Raw genomic sequence first — 19,290 nt, forward strand, 5'->3', positions numbered from 1 at the left:
TTAGTTCTTGTTCTTTAAGAGTTGTCCCAAATAAGCAGCTATTCCAATTAACCAATGGACCATTTAACCAGAATCTACTGTAATTAAATAGAACAATCTGATACTAGACATGCACGATGAACCCTGGCAATTAGGACCAATTATACACACATTACAAAATTAGTACAATTTGAACCAACTTGGTCTGAATTTTAGCCTTAGACAGTTGATGTTGTCTTTCTCTTTAATGAAAGGATGCAATAAATTCCACATTAAATATATTTTCACATTTACATTTGTGCAAAAAACCTCTTCCAATATTACAACCTCTTAGTAATTAAAATGTTAATTATAAGTTTGCAACAAATAGTTATGGACATTAGAACCATCCCAAAGTCATTCCTGTTTCAGTGAGGTTATTTCTTCTATGGTGAAGCCACTTGCTGTTTAGGATCTAGGGAACTGTGTAAGAGTAAAACTAGTGACACACCAACTCAGATGCCCAGTTCCACAAGTGAAGATGCCATAAAAAGACTCTAAAAATGAAAATAAAATAACTGATTGTTAACCACCCAATTCCATGTTTGCTTGCAGATTTGAGGTGCAGCCACACTGAACACCTGTGCAAAAGGTTAAGGAATGCATATTAATTATCTAAAGTGCTGAATCCATGTTTAAACAGTTCCAGAAGCCTGAACTAATTACCAAACAAATTATGTACCTCTGTATCTACAATTAAGTCAAAAATTGTCAGTTGAATTTATTTAAAATATCTTTTGCTGAAATGGACTGAACTATTCAATTAAATATTTTGGATACACGACTTGCATATAATCACAATTAGTGCAAAAATATGTAATTTTCCCAACATAACCCTCGGCAGTTATAAATAGGCTTCCACTGAACTGGTCATCCAGATACATGTTCAGGTTCTCTTGAGGAAGTCTAGCTGCAAGACCTCAGGGATTCTAATCTCCTCCAGATTCATGGGAGAAGGAATAATAGGAAAGTTTACAGCAAACACATGCTTCAGATCCATCAACAGCTGCCGACTTGGACTTCTGCCCACCAATCGATTCTGGGGAAGACAAATGTAGTGAAAGTAAATGGCCAATTTTCAATCTCAGTCAGTGTCAGTAACATCATGAAGGATCCCAGCCACCCCGCTCGTGGACTCTCACTCTCATTGAGGAGGCTACGTAGCATCCACACCAGGACCAGGCTCAAAAGCAGTTACTTTCCCCAAGCAGTAAGGCTGAACAACACCTTTCCACACCCCCAATCAGCACTATTTTATCAGTTCCTATCAGAGTCACCTTATGTACAGACACTCCTACGCCTAGCGTCACTTTAAGGACAAACAACCAATGTATACAAACTATCTTATGTATTTATATTTATCGTATTTTAATTATTGAGTTCTTTATCTTATTGCGTTCTTTTGTGATCCGCAGTAATGAATATTTCATCTCTTTACACCTGCATACTGGAAACAATATTAAACAATCTTGAATCTCAGTGACAAACACCCAATTGTACTGAAACAAAAAAAAAATTAACTGGACTTTATATGACAGCTTGGTGGTGCACAGTAGCATGGCGGTTTCTGCAACCGTTTTATAGCACCAGCGATCACCTATAATGGGGTTCGATTTCCACCACTGTTGGTAACGAATTCTCCCTGTGACACTGAGAGTTTCCTCCGGATACTCGGATTTCCTCCCACATTCCAAAGACACACAGATTACGGTTAGTAAGTTGTGAGCACGCTATGTTGACACCAAAGGCGAGGTGACTCTTGCAAGCTGTCTCAACACAATCCTCATACTGTCTGCTTCAATGTACATGTAACAAATCTAATCTTTGGGTCTTTAATCTTTAAAGAAAAACAGACATGTACAAATGAATAAACTTTCTAGGAATGAGATTGGTGAGGTAAGCAGTTATGAAGTATTTGGAAGTTTGGTTGATCTAGATATAAAATATATTTTCACTGTTATGTCTGCTCCATTCAAATGCAAGGGCTTTGTAATATCCCCCCTCCTGCCAACCATCTTGTTTCGTAGATAGAACCCAATTACATTTCATGAGAGTCCACTATTGAAAGATAAATAACAGATGTGAACATCTGCAGAATTTAGAGTTAAAAAATACACGTGGACTAAGATGTTAACTGTCCTGTGCTATCACCAGTGGGATCATCAGTTGATCTGCCACCTGTCTTCAGGAGTTTCGGCCTGCTAACGATCAAGACTCCCTTGAGGTGGTGGGCCAGCAGTGCTAAAGCACCACCTCCTACTGGTGAGCTTAAAAACTTGGCATCTGCCTCTATCAGAGTTGTTGGTCACTTCCATCCAACAGACAGTCTGCTCTTCAGGTGTCTATGCAACTACTGAAGGGTTTGCAAAAGATGTATACACTGTCTGACTGTTGCTCCATGAAATACTAATTGCTTAAAATAAATAAAATTTCCAGAAATCTTCGCCTTTAAAGAGCACCAAGTAGAGGGATAAAATTCACTGTTACCAGCAAAAGCACTAATTGCCCAAAGAAAACTTCACTTCTGCTCCCCAAAATCCTCAGTCCCCAATGCCAGTCCTTCGACTATCTCATTTTAAAAGGAATTTGTTTTATAAACAATCCAATTCCTTCCTGGTACTACCTTGTAAGGAGTTTGTACGTTCTCCCTGTGATCGTGTGGGTTTCCTCCGGGTGCTCCAGTTTCCACCCATAGTCCAAAGACATACTGGGTAGTAGGTTAATTGGTCATTGTAAATTGTCCCGTGATTAAGATAGGTTAATTGGTCATTGTAAATTGTCCCGTGATTAAGTTCGGGTTAAATTGGGGAGGGGTTGCTGGACGGCACAGCTCGAAGGGCTTATTCTGTGCTGTCGCTCAAAAAATAAATAAGCACCCAAGTGATCCAAATACAATTTCTGAATCGAGCTAGCTGCACAAATCAAGAAAAATGAAGATTTCTTGTTGAACAAGATAAATGCAATAAACCAACCTGAATGGTCTTTATAAACGTTACAGTCACACGCTCCTCAAACTCATTCATAGGTGTATAAAGGGTCAAAATCTTCACAATCTGTTTCAAGTTGAAATGTAAAGGAGTAAAAGTAAGGATGAAGATATCAAATCAAAACCAAATGCATATTTATTGAATACATCTCACATGGGAAACTCTGCAAGAGCTTCCACAAGTCTTTAAAGAGTTCGGGGCCCATGAGCACGACCTGGAAACTTTACTTCAACACTGAGACTACAACTAGAGGTCATGGGTTAAGTGCGAAAGCTGAAACATTTAAGAGGAATCTGAGGGGGAATTTCTTCAGAGGGCATTGAGAGTGTGGAACAAGCTGCCAGCACAGTGTTGGATGTGGGGTCAATTTCAACATTTAAGAGGAAGCTGGACAGGTGCACAGGTGGGAGGGGAATGGAGGGCTATGGTCCAGGCCAATGGGGCTAGTCAGCACAATAGTTTGGCACAGACTAGATGGGCCAAAGGGCCTGTTTCTGTGCTGTAGCGTTTGACGGCAGCTCTGACGTACAGAGTACATCAGTGTAAACACCATGCCAGTCCTGCAGTGGGTGCGGCAAAGCAGGAAGATTGACAAACACTACCCAGTGCAGGATTTCCCAAGCTTTCCGGAGCACAGGTGTGTAAATCGGTGCCTTGCTTTGTGTAATGGCTATGTGGAGGCAACCCACAAAGTGAAGTCTCGCTTCTGACAAAAACACCTTCAACTTGGGCCACCAAATAATGTTCAAAACTTGGTAGACTGCCATCCTTGGCCTTTCTCTTAGCAGTTTGAGAAGTGCTTGAGATTCCAGAACTCTTTTGCTGAGATGGGAAACCAAGTTTCACCTGCAATACACATCTCACAGCATCATGAACTGTCTATTCCACTCAAGTTACCATGGATATTGGAACAGCCCATTTCTCCAAATGGTTTCGGACTACGAGACATTGCTGTTTTATTATTTCCTTCAACCGCACTCTCCTGTCCTCTCCACGTAACCTTTGACACCCCAACTAATCACGAACCTTTCAATTTCCATTTTAAACATACTCAATGACTTGGCCCCCATTGCTAGGTGTAGCAATGAGTTCCCTCTGGTTAAAGAAATTGCTCCCCATTTCTGTTCTAAAGGAACAATATTGTATTCTGAGGCTGTGCCCTCTGCTCCTAGACTCCCCCACTATAGAAAACAAGCTCTCCACCTCCACTCTATCCAGAACTTTAAATATTCAATATGTTTTAATGAAATCTTATCATTCTTCAAAAAAAAAAAGTTTGGGAGCTACTACTTTGCTGAAGAATTGAAAGCCTGGGAGATATTTTATTTTATTGTTATTCTCAAGCTTCCAATTTTTCTCTCTCATTTGCAAATCGTCCTAACCACTAAAGTCTAAGATTCCATCTACAGGAAATGGTGATTCTATTAGGCAAAAATAGCCTCACAGTCCATCTGGTTCAACTCTAAACATCCCTTTAACCTCATGAATCACAGCAATGGGATTTGTTCCAAAATCATGGGAATCACCCACAGAGAAGTAACGCAAGAACCAAAGCTGCAAAGTCATTTGTTCATTCAAAGCTACACAGAGACTTTGTCCCAGACTGAAATGGTTACAACATGTGACACAATTTTAAGGTGATTAGAAAGGATGGGTGGGGGGTAGAAATGTCAGAGTTAAGTTCTTTACACAGGAAGTGGTGGGAGTGTGGAACACAGTGCCAAGGATGATGATAGAGGCAGATACACTATAGGCATTTAAGAAACTCTATCATAGCTTTCTATCATGGATTAAGAAATGGAGGGCTACATGAGAGGGAATATGAGATTGCTCTTAAGCTAGAAGGTCAGCACAACATTGTGGGCTGAATGGCCTGTATTGTGCAATAATGTGCTATGTATAAACAAGTTTCAGATTGTATGTTTAAATTATTTTCCAAAATATTTAATGCACATTCAAAACCACTTTATCCAAATAGTTTTAATCCAATTTATCTGGTTGCATCTTTTCACAAAAAGTAGTGGATACGACCCAGTCCATCACAGGTAAAGCCCTCCCCACCATTGAGCACATCTACATGGAGAATTGTCACAGGAAAACAGCATCTGTCATCAGGGACCTCACCGTCCAGGCCATGCTCTCTTCTTGCTGTTGCCGCCATCAGGAAGAAGGTACAGGAGCCTCAGGACCCACACCACCAGGTTCAGGAACAGTTATCACCCCTCAATCATCAGGCTCTTGAACCAGATTTCATTCACCCCATCGTTGAAATGTTTCCACAAACTATGTGATCACTTTCAAGAACCTCATCTCATGTTCCTGATATTTATTGGGGTTTTCTGTTTCTTTGAATTTACTGCAAATTCCCACAAGAAAATGAATCTGAGTTGCATATGGTGACTTTGATAATAACATTACTTTGACTTTTCACAAGGTTGTACTAGATTCAAAGTTTTACCACAGATAGAGAGTTTGCTTCCTTCAGGAACAGAAGGGTCCTTGGGTTCTGCAATGCTGGATAGGGTAAAGCAGCTATGGTTTACATTAGAATTCCAGTGTGAATTTTCCGTTAATCCAAACATCCACCTCCACCACCCTCATATTCCGGTTATATTTCTTCAATGACAAACACGAGATCCTGCAGATGCTGCAAGTCCAGAGCAACACACAAAATGCTGGAGAAACTCAGCACGTCAGGCAGAAACTACAGAAAGCCTCCAACCTGATGGCAAGACCATCGATTTCGCCAACATCACATCATTTTATTTTGCCCCCTGTCCTTTCGGTCTTCTTCAATTCCACACTCTGATCTCTTACCTCTTCCCTTCAGCTGCCTATCACCTTCCCCTGGTGATCCCCTCCTCCTCCTCATCCACTTTCTCCCATGGTCCACTCTCCTCTACCAGATTCCTTCTTCTCCAGCACTTTACCTTTTCCACCCATCACCTTCCAGCTTGACCTCCGTCCCTTCCCTACCTTTTGATTCTGGCTCCTTCCCCCTTCCCTCCCAGTCCTGAAGAAGGGTTTCAGCCCGAAACATTGACGGTTTATTCATTTCCACGCATGCTGCCTGACCTGCTGTGTTCCTTCAGCACTTTGTGTGCGTGTTCACTGTAACTGGAGTCTGAACTCCATGATCTTAATGTTCTCAATGTATTCAGTAAAAAGGTTAAGGAGTTCTAGGTGGGGACTCTCCAATCAAGTTTGTAAACAGCATCTCAGATTTTTACAATTCGGTATGACGTTCCACGAGAAGACCTACCTGTGGCTGTGTGAGTAGAGTGCACATGGAACAGACCACTTCAGCATCCGCATCTGTCACTTTGTTCAACTGCAGCAGCTGCGAGGCCTGTACCAGTGGCTCCAGGACTTCCACTGCACCACTCTGGTGCAAGCTTCTGCTCCTTAGCCACTCGGTTAGCTGGCTGACATTGTTCCTAAATTAGGAGAAAGAAGACAATGACATTCAGAGAGATTTTATAGAAACACAGCACGGTACAGTAACGGGTCCTTCAGGCCCAACGAGCCCACACCGCACAATTACACCCACTTGGCCAGTTCACCTACGTCTTTGAAACATGGGAGGAAACCCACACAGTCACAGGGAGAACGTACAATCTCCTTACAGACAGTGGTGGGAATCGAGCCCAGGTTGCTGGCGCTGTAATAGGCTGGCCACTACACTATTCAGCTACCGTAAACAATTAGACTAACGTGGCATCAAGAACATGAACTCCAGTCTGCCTCACTGTTACATCACAGTATCTTAAAATGTTAGTATTGTACATGAGACAACACAAACCGCATATCAGTAATTAATAACACTATTGTTATTACTTTCAACCAATTTACACCTTTTATACTTAAACCAATATGATTTATTTTAATAAACCATAATTTCAATAGCAGCCACAACTTAAATTTATCCCCATGGGTATATTGTGATACACAAAGGGGAATAAAGATGCATCCCCATTTGAAGAGAAAGATAGCTTCTTAAATATGTTATGTATCTGCCTCTACCTCCACCCCTGGCAGGACATTCCATACGCCCACCAATCTCTGACATCCCCCCTGTAATTTCCTCTAATCACCTTAAAATGAGGCCCCCTTGTATTAGCTATTTCTGCCTGGAATAAAGTATCTGGCTGTCTATTCAGTCTACACCTCCTATCAACTTGCACACCTTCATCAAGTCACCTCTTATCTTCCTTCATTCTAAAGGGAAAATCCCAAGCTCACTCGACCTACCCTCATAGATCAGGCTCTCTTCACAAGACAGGCTACAAAATCACACCTTCACAATCAGGAAAACCAGAAAGCTGCAAGAAATAAACCAGAAAACTCTCAAGATTCAGAATTGTTTGTTTTTATCAAAGGGAGAACAAAACAATTGTTACTCCGGATCTGATGCATCACAAAAAAAACACAAAACAGAATAATAATAAAAACACAATAAATATAAATACATAAGATAGCTTATATACATAGATTGATTGTATATCCATAAAGTGACATTGGGCACAGGAGTGTATGCACATAATGTGACCGACAGGAAATGATAAAGTAGTGGTGGTTGGGGGTGTGGAGAGGTGGGTCAGTGGGTGGAGGTGTTGATCAGCCTTATTGCCTGGGCAAAGTAACTGTTTTTGAGTCTGGTGGTCCTGGTGTGGATGCTACATAGCCTCTTCCCTGATGGGAATGGGACAGACAGTCCATGAGCAGGGTGGGTGGGATCCTTCATGATGTCACTGGTCTTTTTCCGGCACCTTTCCCTATCTATGTCCTTAATGCGGGTAGGCTGGTGCTGGTATGTGTTCCTGTCCACTGCAGAGTGGTTTCCTTACCAGACACAAGGAAAAGAACAGGTTGTAGTGCCATTGTTATGTTCTACAGTAATCAATACAACAGCACACAACAGGCTGCAGAACTGCAGAGTTATATCCATGCAATTAAAACCTGACAGATCTTCCTGGAACTGATAGCTGACCTCCCAAAACTACTCAACACAAAAGATTGCCCCAGAAATGGTGAGCAGCATTATGTTGACATTCCAGAGACCTCTGGAACAGAAGCTACCAAGTGTAACCCATCTATCAAAGAACAGATGGAAAGAAAGCAGGGGACTGAAGGTCAACAAAGCCTTTGCTACAGAAAATTATTAATTTTTTAAAGTTATTAATAGGGAGGAGTTCAGCAGATCAGGCAGCAGCTACAGAGAGCAATTAAAGAATGGACATTTTGGGCAGGACTTAAACGTCGACTGTTTACTCCCCTTCAAAAGATGCTGCCCAACTTGCTGAGTTCCTCCTGCATTGTGTGTGTGTCGCTCTGGATTTCCAGCATCTGCAGATCTCATGAGGGGTGCAGAAACAAGCACTTGCAAAGCAGCTGAACAAAATCAGTAGATTTCTGAAGGAAAATCTTGGGCAGTAAGGTAACAGTAGTTAGCCTAACCTATTACAGCACCAGAGATCCAGGTTCTCCCTGTGACTGCATGGATTTCCTCCGGGTGCTCAGGTTTCCTCCCACATTCCAGATGAATGGGTTAGTAGGTTAATTGGTCATGTGGGTGTAATTGGGTGGTGCAGGCTCATTGCCTCAGAGCCTGTATGATGCTGTATCACTAAATAAAGTTCGTGAATTTGACAAACAATTGCAATTAACAGCGTAGATGAAGCAAATTCATGTTTTTTTTTTTACAAAGAGAATTAACTATGAGTATGTTAGAAAATATAAGGGTGCATGAGTATTGGCTGTACGGTTTGGTGACTGATTAGTAGACCATAACACATCGGAGCTGAATCAGGCCATTCAGCCCATTGAGTCTGCTCTGCCATTCCATCATGGCTGATTTATTAGTCCCCTCACTCCCATTCTCCCGCCTTCTCCCCATAACCTTTGATGCCCTGACTAATTAAGAACCTCCCAACCTCTACTTTAAATATACCCAATAACTTGGCCACCACAGCCACCTGTGGCAATGAATTCCACAGATTCACCATCCTCTGGCGAACTAGTTTCCTTTTAGTAATGGATAGGCAAAACTTCTCCCAAATCTAAACACATTACTCTTATAGAGACTGCACAATCAATATTCAGTGCCAAGTGCATCACATCAAATTAAATTTGATGAAGGTAACTCACATACACTCAGTGGCCACTTTATTAGGTACACCTATACACCTGCTCATTAATGCAAATATCCGATCAGCCAATCAAGTGGCAGCAACTCAATGCACAAAAGCATGTGGACATGGTCAAGAGGTTCAGTTGTTGTTCAGTCCAAAGATCAGAATGCAGAAGAAATGTGATCTAAGTGACTTTGACCGTGGTATGCTCTTTGGTGCCAGATGGGGTGGCTGGAGTATCTCAGATACTGCTGATCTCCTGGGATTTTCACACACAATCTCTATAGTTTATAGAGAATGGTGCAAAAAACAAAACAAAATCCAGTGAGCAGCAGTTCTATGGGCAAAAAAAGTCTTGTTAGTTAGGGAGGTCAGAGGAGAATGGCCAGACTGGTTCAAGCTGACAGGGAGGTGAGGGTAACTCAAATAACCACACATTACAACAGTGGGGTGCAGAAGAGCATCTCAGAATGCACAACACATTGAAACTTGAAGTGGATGGGCTACAACAGCAGAAGACCATGAACATATAACACTAATAAAGTGGCCACTGAGTGCATACCTATACACATACCTGTACATATTTGTTTTTTTTAAATAAAACATTAGAACCTTGTTCCAACAGCAGAAATTTTTGTAAATCACTACAGAAATGGTTTTGGTTAAAAAAAAGTCTATAATCAATAGAATAAACAGAGCTACTGAAACCAGCAAATCCATAATCAACATTAAATACTTCACTAACAAGTTCTGTAATACTGTCGAGCACCCTCCACTCCATCTGCAAAAAGTGGAATCTCCCCATGGTCTCCCATTTTAATTCCTATCCCCAATGCTATTCTAACATGTTGGCCCCTGGCCTCCTCTTCTGTCACAATGAGCCCACTCTCAAGTTGGAGAAGCAACACCTTCTATACCATCTAGATAACCTCCAACCTGATGGCATGAAAATCAATTTCTCCAAATTCCAGCATTTTCCCCCTTTCCCCTCCCTTCAATCTCCACTCTGCCCTCTTACCTCTTTCTCCTCACTTGCCTATCAACTCACCCTGGATCCCCTCCCCATTCCCTTTCTCCCATGGTCCACTCTCCTCTCCCACAGATTCCTTTTTCTCCATCCCTTTACTTTTCCTATCTATGATGCAAACATTCCTCTACACTTGGGGATAACTTAATTAATAACACCGTAATCAACTTAATATCGCTGACCCACGAAGTCAATAACAGATCATCATCAAGGTCTGTGTCATACGCCGAGGGCAATCATGGTCTTCCATCTGTCAGTCCCAGACTGCTTTTGGCAACTTTTCTACAGAAGTGGTTTGCCATTGCCGCCTTCTGGGCAGTGTCTTTACAGGACGGGTGACACTGGCTATTATCAGCCATCTTCAGCGATTGTCTGCCTGGTGTCAGTGGTCACATAACCTGGACTTGTGATATGCATCAGCTATCCCCCGGGGGGGGGGGATGGATGTCAAACTGTAGAGATGAACAGTTTTTGATGGACTGTAGACTATGGTCTCTCTTTGGGGCTTTGTTGTTGCTTGCATAGTGGGTGGTGGGGGTGCTGATGCTTATTGCTAGAATAAGTGGGGGAGGGGGGTTTGATGCTGTTTGTGCGTGGGAGGGGGCAGGGGGCATTGGGGTTCTGGCATTTTTCCCCATCATTCTTTGGAGTGTTTCTTCTGTTTCATGTATCTCTGTGGAGGGTAAGAATTTCAGGTTGTATACTGTATACATTTCCTGATATTAAATGGAAACATTGAACTAAAGCCACACTCCCTACATCTCCAGAACATCAGCCAACTATATTTCTTTTCTTTTACTTTTTTTAAACAGAAGGATATGGACATTGTGTAGGCAGAAGGGATTAGGTTAGCTGGCTGTTTGATTATTAATTTATTTCGTTCAGCACAACATTGAGAGCTGAAGGGTGTGTTCCTAAATTGGACTGTTCTATGTACTCAAATTGAGATTTGCATTTCCAATTGTTTTCTGGATTATTTGCACAACTTTTCTTCAGTAGCTCATTGATTGCTTGTCAGCCTTTATGTGTAGCTTTTCATAAATCCTATTGTATTTCTTTATTTTCCTGTAAGTGACTGCAAGAAGATCAATTCCTAGGTGGTATATGGTCACATTGGGTGGCGGAGTGGAGATACGTCTCTACCAAAGGAGGTGTAAGGTGCTCCTTCCGTTTGCGGGTCTGCAGGTCACCTCTGGGCAAGGTGTAACCCTGGCTTAGCACCACCCCTGCCCCCAACCACGATCCCGTGCAGCCATGGGAGTAGGTGGTGGATGGTTGTATGAGGGGCTGATGAATGTCACAAGTCCTGGTTATGTGACCACTGATGCCAGGTAAACAATCTCTGAAGAGTACTGATAATGGCTGGGGTCAGCCATCTTGTAAAGATACTGCCCAGAAGGCAATGGCAAACCACTTCTGTGGAAAAATTTGCCAAGAACATTTATAGTCAATGAAAGACCACAATCGCATGATGATGACGACAATGGTGACAAATGTTTATTTTGAGAATAACTTACATTGACTTTGAATAAAAATTTAATGAGTATTCTGACAGGCAGCATCACTGTCTGGTACAGAGGGGTTACTGCACAGGACCAAAAGAAGCTGCAGAAGGTTGTAAATCTAGTCAGCTCCAACTTGGGTACTTGCCTACAAAGTACCCAGGACATCTTCAAGGAGCGGTGTCTGAGAAAGGCAGCGTCTATTATTAAGGACCTCCAGCACCCAGGGCATGCCCTTTTCTCACTGTTACCATCAGGTAGGAGATACAGAAGCCTGAAGACACACACTCAGTGATTCAGGAACAGCTTCTTCCCCTCTGCCATCCGATTCCTAAATGGACATTGAATCTTTGGACACTACCTCACTTTTTTAAATTATACAGTATTTCTGTTTTTGCACTTTTTTTTAATCTATTCAATATACTTAACTGATTTACTCGTTTATTTATTATTATTTTTTCTCTCTCTGCTAGATTATGTATTGCATTGAACTGCTGCTGCTAAGTTAACAAATTTCACGTCACATGCCGGTGATAATAAACCTGATTCTGATTCTGAAATGAGCAAATCACTTAAAGGGTTCATTAAAATCATAGGTCAAAATCACATCACGAAACTAAATGGGCCCAAATTCTGATATTCCCAGAAGCTTGTAAGTTTTTATTTTCTGTTCAAAATAGAGTGATTCACGTCCTCCTCTCCTGCCACAATGAGATCAAACTCAGGTTGGAGACACATCATCTCATTCTGTCTAGATAGCCTCCAAACTGGAGACATGAACATTGATTTCTCCAACTTCTGGTAATTTCTCTCCATCCCCCCCCTTCTCTTTTCCATCCTGGTCCCCCTCATCCCTTCTCATCATCAGCCCGTTGCCTCTCTCTGGTTTCCTCACCCCTACCCTTTCTTCCATGGCCCACTCTCCTCTCCTATTAGAGTCCTACTTCTTCAGACTTTTACCTTTTCCACCCATCACTTCCCAGCTTCTTACAATCTTCCTCCCCCACCCATCCTCCTCTCCCCTTACCTGGTTTCAGTGACCACTTGCCAGTTTATGTTCCTCCCCTCTCCCCTCGCCTTATTATTCTGTCTTCTGCCCCCTTCCTTTCCAGTCCTGATGAAGGGCCTCAGCCTGAAACTGTCTACTCCCTTCCATAGATGCTGCCTGACTTGGCAAGACCCTCCAGCGTTTTGTGCGCTATTCCAGTGCTGTCTGTGTGGAGTTTGCATGCTCACTGTGACCTTGTGGATTTCCTCCACGTATTCTGCTTTTCAAACACTTGCAAGTATGGATTAATGGCCAAATGGTCTCCATGTCACAGAAAGATATGGAGAGTGTGTTGTACATTAAAATACAGGGCAATACAATCTTCCAACTCTGCAAAGGTAAACCACACCTTAGAAAAGCAGCTTTAATCACACATCAGCCTCATAACATTGCTAACAATTACACTCCTTATATAAAATAGAAGCTATTAACTAAGGTACGACAGCGGCTATACTTCATTAGTGGTTTGAGAGAAATTTCCACAGATGTACCACAGAGAGCATTCTAACTGGTTACATCGCCGTCTGGTATGGAGGGGCCACTGCACAGGACCCCCGTCACCCAGGACATGCTCTCTTCTCATTGCTACCATCAGGATGGTGGTACAGGAGGCGGAAGACACCCACTCAACACTTTAGGAACAAACTCTTCCCCCCCACCATCAGATTTCTGAATGGACAGTGAATCCATGTACAATACCTCACTGTTTTTTGCTCTCTTTGCGCACAGTTATTTTAAATTCATCTCTTTTATGATGTACAGTTTTTATTAGGTATTGCATTGTACTGCTGCTGCAAAGCAACAAATTTCATGACACATGCCCGTGATATTAAAACTGATTCTGATTAAAGCAGATTAATTAAACTCAACCTCTGTTCCAAATGTAACCATGATTTCCTACACTGCTTGCAATCAGAACTTAACCAGATGACCTTAAAGTTACACTTTATTGATTGACCCCTGCAGAGTTCAAAACCACAAACTCAAAAACTGTCTTCTTTTTTTCCAGTTCATTATCATCATCGGGGAAAGTATTACTGTACCTGATTTGGACACCGTTATTAAACGAGCACACATCCCTTCGCAGAAGCATGTTGTTCAGCGTGATTGCTGCTATTGTGTAGTATATCTGTCGGAAAACCTGCTTAATAATTTCAGGATCTAGACCATGTTTGGAGACGATGCTGTGGAACGAGCTTAGTTGCTGAAGGATGGTATTCAGCGTGTAGGAAGTGGCAAAGCCAAGTTGGTCTCCTGCCCTCTTTCTGTAACCTGCTGGTCTCATGGTCATGCTCTGAATCGTATCATTTTCAAGCATCCCAGACACTGTAGGTCAGATTTTAAAAAGAAGAAAATTCCAAATAAAATCACGGCAAAAACACTAAACCATTTCACAGACATCCATGAGCAATCAAATTGGAGATTCAAGTATCCCAAATTCATGTGTAAGAGAAGTTTGGATAGGTACATGGATGGCAGGGATATGTTGAGCTATGGTCCGAGTGGAAATTGCTGGGAGTAAGCAGTTTAGATGGTTCAGCACTGACTAGATGGGCTGAAGGGCCTGTTTATGAGCTGTACTTTCCTATGATTCTATGCCTATAGACAGTTTCCAGCTGAACAACACTGTGATTATTACACAATAAAGCTTTGTGTTTCTGATTTACAAGTCAGAGGTCATGGAGAGAGTCGGCTCCAGCAGTTCAGACTGCCCCCAGTTCCGACAGCAGCTGCTGGCAGCAAACCTTCAGAGGCAGCAACTCTTACACCAAGCCGGTTCCTTCCCACTCTTTGGCCAGCTTTAAACGTGGTACAGAGCTGAATAAAAGGTTAGGAAATACATAACTGCACATTTGTTACTGGGTGTTTGTATGCAGTTTTTCATTGATTCTGTTGTATTTCTTTGTTCTACTGTGAATGCCTGTAAGAAAATTAATCTCAGGGTAGTGTATGGTGATATGGCTGTATTTTGATAATAAACTTACTTTGAACTTTAATTAAATGGAAGTTGGAAAAGTCAAAAAAATTGTAATTACTATGTTACTTATTTTTATAAATGACCTGGATGAGGAAGTGGAGGGATGCATTAGTAAATTTGCTGATGACACAAAGGTTGGAGGTGTTGCGGATAGTGTGGAGGGCTGTCAGGTTACAGCGGGACATTGATAGGATGCAAAACTGGGCTGAGAAGTGGCAGATGGAGTTTAACCCAGATAAGTGTGAGGTGGTTCAGTTTGGTAAGTCAAATATGATGGCAGAATATAGTATTAATGGTAAGACTCTTGGCAGTGCGGACGATCAGAGGGATCTTGGGGTCCGAGTCCATAGGACACTCAAAGCTGCTGCAGAGGTTGGTTCTGTGGTTAAGAAGGCATACGGTGCGTTGGTCTTCATCAATTGTAGGATTGAGTAAGAGCCAAGAGGTAATGTTACAGCTTTATAGGACCCCTGGTCAGACCCCACATGGAGAACTGTGCTCAGTTCTGGTCACCTCACTACAGGAAGGATGCGGAAACTATAGAAAGGGTGCAGAGGAGATTTACAAGGCTGTTGCCTAGATTGGGGAGCATGCCTTATGAGAAGATTGAGTGAACTCAGCCTTTTCTCCTTGGAGCACCGGAGGATGAGAGGTGACCTGATAGAGGTGTATAAGATGATGAGAGGCATTGATTGTGTGGATAGTCAGAGGCTTTTTTTCCCAGGGCTGAAATAGCTAACATGAGAGGGCATAGTTTTAAGATGCTTGGATGTAGGTACAGAGGAGATGTTAGGGGCAAGTTTTTTTTTCCAAAAACACAGAGAGTGGTGAGTGCGTGGAATGGGCTGCCAACAACGGTGGTGGAGGCGGATATGGTAGGGTCTTTTAAGAGGCTCTTGGAAAGGTACATGGAGCTTAGAAAAATAGAGGGCTATAGGTAACCCTAGGTAATTTCTAAAGTAAGTACATGTTCAGCACAGCTTTGTGGGCTGAAGGGCCTGTATTGTGCCGTAGGTTTTCTATGTTTCCATCTGAAACTTAATCCATAAATTTAGATTTTTTTTTTGAAGTATTAAAGATCATTTAGCAGTAATAACTTAATACATTATTTTTTAAAAAATCAGTGTCACACAGTACAAAGGCTAGAAATCCAGGTTAATTTACAGCAAGTCCAGTTTTATAACTTCTGATCATTTCTTACACACCCCCAGTGTGGAAATCAAAGCAGCAAAGCCCATGGAGAAGTTCCAATCACCGATGCATTTCAGTTCCAAATGTGGGTTAGTAAACTTGCAGATGACATGAAGGTAGGTGGAGTTGTGGATAGTGTAAAAGGTTGCTGTAGGTTACATTGGGACATTGACAGGAGGTGGAGCTGGGCTGAAAAGTGGCAGATGTTCAACCCAGAAAAGAGTGAAGTGATTCACTTTAGAAGGTGGAACTCGAAAGCAGATTAGACAGTTAATGACAGGATTCTTAGACTGTGGAGGAACGGGGAGATCTTGGGGTTCCATAGATCCCTCAAAGTTGCCCCACAAGCTGATGATGCTTAATGTGGTGTATGGCATGTTGGCCTTCTTCAGTCAGGAGTTTGTGTTCAAGAGCCATAATGTAATGTTGCAACTCTATAAAATCTTGGTCAGCCCACATTTAGAAAGTTGTATTCAGTTCTGGTCACCTCGCTATAAGTGGGACATGAAGGCATCAGACAGGGTGAAGAGAAGATTTGTGAGGATTAGAGAACATGCCCTGTAAAGAAGGGTTGAGCGAAGTAAGACTTTTCACTTTGGAGTGAAGGAGGGCAAGAGGTGACTTGACAGAGATGTTTAAAATGATACGAGGCATAGATAGAGTGGATAATCAGAGACCTTTTCCCCAGGGCAGAAGTGGCTAATTTGGAGAGGAAAGTGCAGGGATGATGTCAGAGACAGTTATTTTATTTTGATAACACAGAGTGGTAGTGGTAGGTGCATGAATTGTGCTGCCAGGGGTAGTGGTAGAGGCAGAATCATTCCGGACATTTAAGATGTTAGGGAAATGGAGGGCTGTGTGGGAGGAAAGGGTTAGTTTGATATCGGAGTAAATTAAAAGGTCGGCACAACATGTGGTGCGGAAGGCCTCTATATATTCTATATAGCTATCCTGTTTTCCCATTATAATGACGTCAAAATCCTTATAGTATCACAGCTGCCAAATTAGCTGGGATTGCATCACTGCAATTCCGGTGGAATTTAAAATTCTCTGTACATTTAACAAATTTCAAATGATAAAATTTAATCCCCACACACTGCCCAAAACCAAAAAGCACTGACAAACGGTTCTGTCATTTCAGAACTTGACTGGCAGTCAATGTACCAGGATTTGCACTTACTCAAGAGTGCTCACACCAGTGCTCATCCCTGAACTTTCAGCAGAGTTACAAATTTGTTGTCATTACAGTGCTACTTCATTCACTACAAAGCAGTGTACTGGCAATTCAATTACTAAAAACACTGACTACATTTAAAACAACCTCAGAGTTACTTAGAATGATCACAGAACACAGAACAGTGCAGCATAGTACAGATCCTTTGGCCATAATGTGCTGGCCTTTTAACTTGCTCTAAGATCAAACTAATCCTGCCCTCCCACGTAGCCCTCCATTTTTCTATCATCCATGTGGCTATCCAAGAGTCTCTTAAACATCCCCAATGTATCTGTCTCTATCTCAGCAAGCGTCCCATCAGTATTGATGAGAGGGTGCACAGAACATTTGTCAGGATTATAGAACATGTACATATGGAAAAGGTGAGTTAGCTTGGGCCCCCTTCCCCAGTATTTTAACTACTCTTAGACCATAAGATGTAGGAGCAGAATTAGGCCATTTGGCCCATCGAGTCTGTTCCACCATTTCATCATGGCTGATCCATTTTCCTCTCAGCCCCAATCTCCTGCCTTCTCCCTGTAACCCTTCAGGCCCTGACCAATCAAGAACCTATCAATCCCCGCCTTAAATACACCCCAGACTTGGCCTTCACAGCTGCCTCTGGCAACAAATTCCAAGCTTCACTACTCTCTGGCTCTCTTCTGCAGAACTGAATTTTAGTTACTCATTCTTTCATCCCCACCCAAAAGTACTGCGTCATAAATAAAGAAAATGAAATTTCCTCAGGTTAAATCATTTCAAACTGGTAATAGACAACATTGTGCTTTGCACAGAATCACTTGCCAATCATTGGCTGTAGCTTTCCCTTGGCGGCTTTGATCAGTTGGTGATAGAGCTGAATGGCAAGGTCAGATAAAACCAGACAGTACTGGGAGAGATCCAAATTCCTCAAAGTGTGCTTTCTTTGTGCAGGTGTGTTCATTTCATCCGAACTCTGTTAACAAGGCAAAAAATAAAATTAGTTACTAAACTGTCAGTGACACTAGAGTTGAGGCTTGGTTAAATTTATTTACTGTTATTATAGACCTCTATGACTCAAGTTCCCAATATTATTTATTATTTACTTCTTTTTAAAATTTCGCACAATGTCATCTTTTGCACACTGGTTGTTTGTCTTTGCAGGTTGCTTCTCATTGATCCCATCGTGTCTCTTCATATTTACTGTGAATGCCCACAAGAAGCTGAATCTTACGGTAGTGTAGTGTCATGATGTACTTGGATAATAAATTTACTGTGAGCTTCATTGTAAAAGTATACCCTCCACTACATTCTGAAGCCGTGAAACAAAGGATCGACTATATTATTTATTTATTGAGATAAGCCTTCGAGCTGTCCCACCCAGTAACCCCCGATTTAAACCCCAGCCTAACCACGGGACAATTTACAGTGTCCAATTAACCTACCAAATGATACATCTTTGAACAGTGGGAGGAAACTGAAGCACACAAAGGAAACCCACACAGTCATGGGGAGAACATACACACAGCAGAAAGTGTACCTGGGTCGCTGGTAATGTTTGCTAACCATTGTGCTACCACTCCACCTCAAGGTAGGGAGATGGGGACAGATTCTGATTCAGATTTATTTATCACATGTACATCGAAAGATACAGTAAAATGCATCATTTCTACTAACAACCAACACACTCAGGGATGTGCGAGCGTCACCACACATTCCGGCACCAATCTTCTGCAGAATACAAGTGGCAACAGAACAACACCAACAAAACCCTTCCCTCCTACATATCATCCTTTTTCTATCACCCTTGTGCCAATCTAAGAGTCTCTTCAATGCCCCTAATGTACTTGCCTGTAATGCCACCCCAAGCAGGGCATTCCACAGAATCACCATGCTGCATTAAAAAAAAATTCTCTGACATTCTCCCCATACTTTCCTCCAATCACCTTAAAATTGTACCCCCTCTTAACAGCCGTTTCTGCCCCAATAAATTGTCTCTGGTTGCCACTCAAACTATGCCTCTTATCATCTTGTACCCCTCTATCAAATCATCTCTCATCCTCCTTCATTCCAAAGAGAAAGGCCCAGCTCACTCAACTCATTCTCATAAGACATGTGGTAGAGACTGTCCTGATGAAGGATCTCGGCCCGAAACGTTGACTATATTCTGCTGAGTTGCTCCAGCACTTTGTGTGTGCTGCTCATAAGACATGCTC

General features: G+C 42.1%; 1 protein-coding gene across 3 annotated transcripts in view; it reads right to left on the reverse strand.

Moving 5' to 3' along the window:
• Positions 1–216: 216 nt before the first annotated feature.
• The window catches only part of LOC140188342 (unconventional myosin-Vb-like), a 166,976-nt gene continuing 147,902 nt past the window's right edge, over positions 217–19,290 (reverse strand). For all 3 annotated transcript variants that reach the window (XM_072244508.1, XM_072244507.1, XM_072244506.1), the window contains 5 exons: positions 17,900–18,050; positions 13,757–14,039; positions 6,268–6,442; positions 2,991–3,071; positions 217–1,057 (listed from right to left, as the gene is read on the reverse strand). In XM_072244508.1, coding sequence (XP_072100609.1) covers positions 905–1,057; positions 2,991–3,071; positions 6,268–6,442; positions 13,757–14,039; positions 17,900–18,050 — 843 coding nt within the window. In that variant the 3' untranslated portion in view covers positions 217–904. The remainder of the gene's footprint in view (positions 1,058–2,990; positions 3,072–6,267; positions 6,443–13,756; positions 14,040–17,899; positions 18,051–19,290) is intronic.

Source organism: Mobula birostris, chromosome 26 (genome assembly GCF_030028105.1).
Source record: "Mobula birostris isolate sMobBir1 chromosome 26, sMobBir1.hap1, whole genome shotgun sequence".
Lineage (NCBI taxonomy): Eukaryota > Metazoa > Chordata > Chondrichthyes > Myliobatiformes > Myliobatidae > Mobula > Mobula birostris.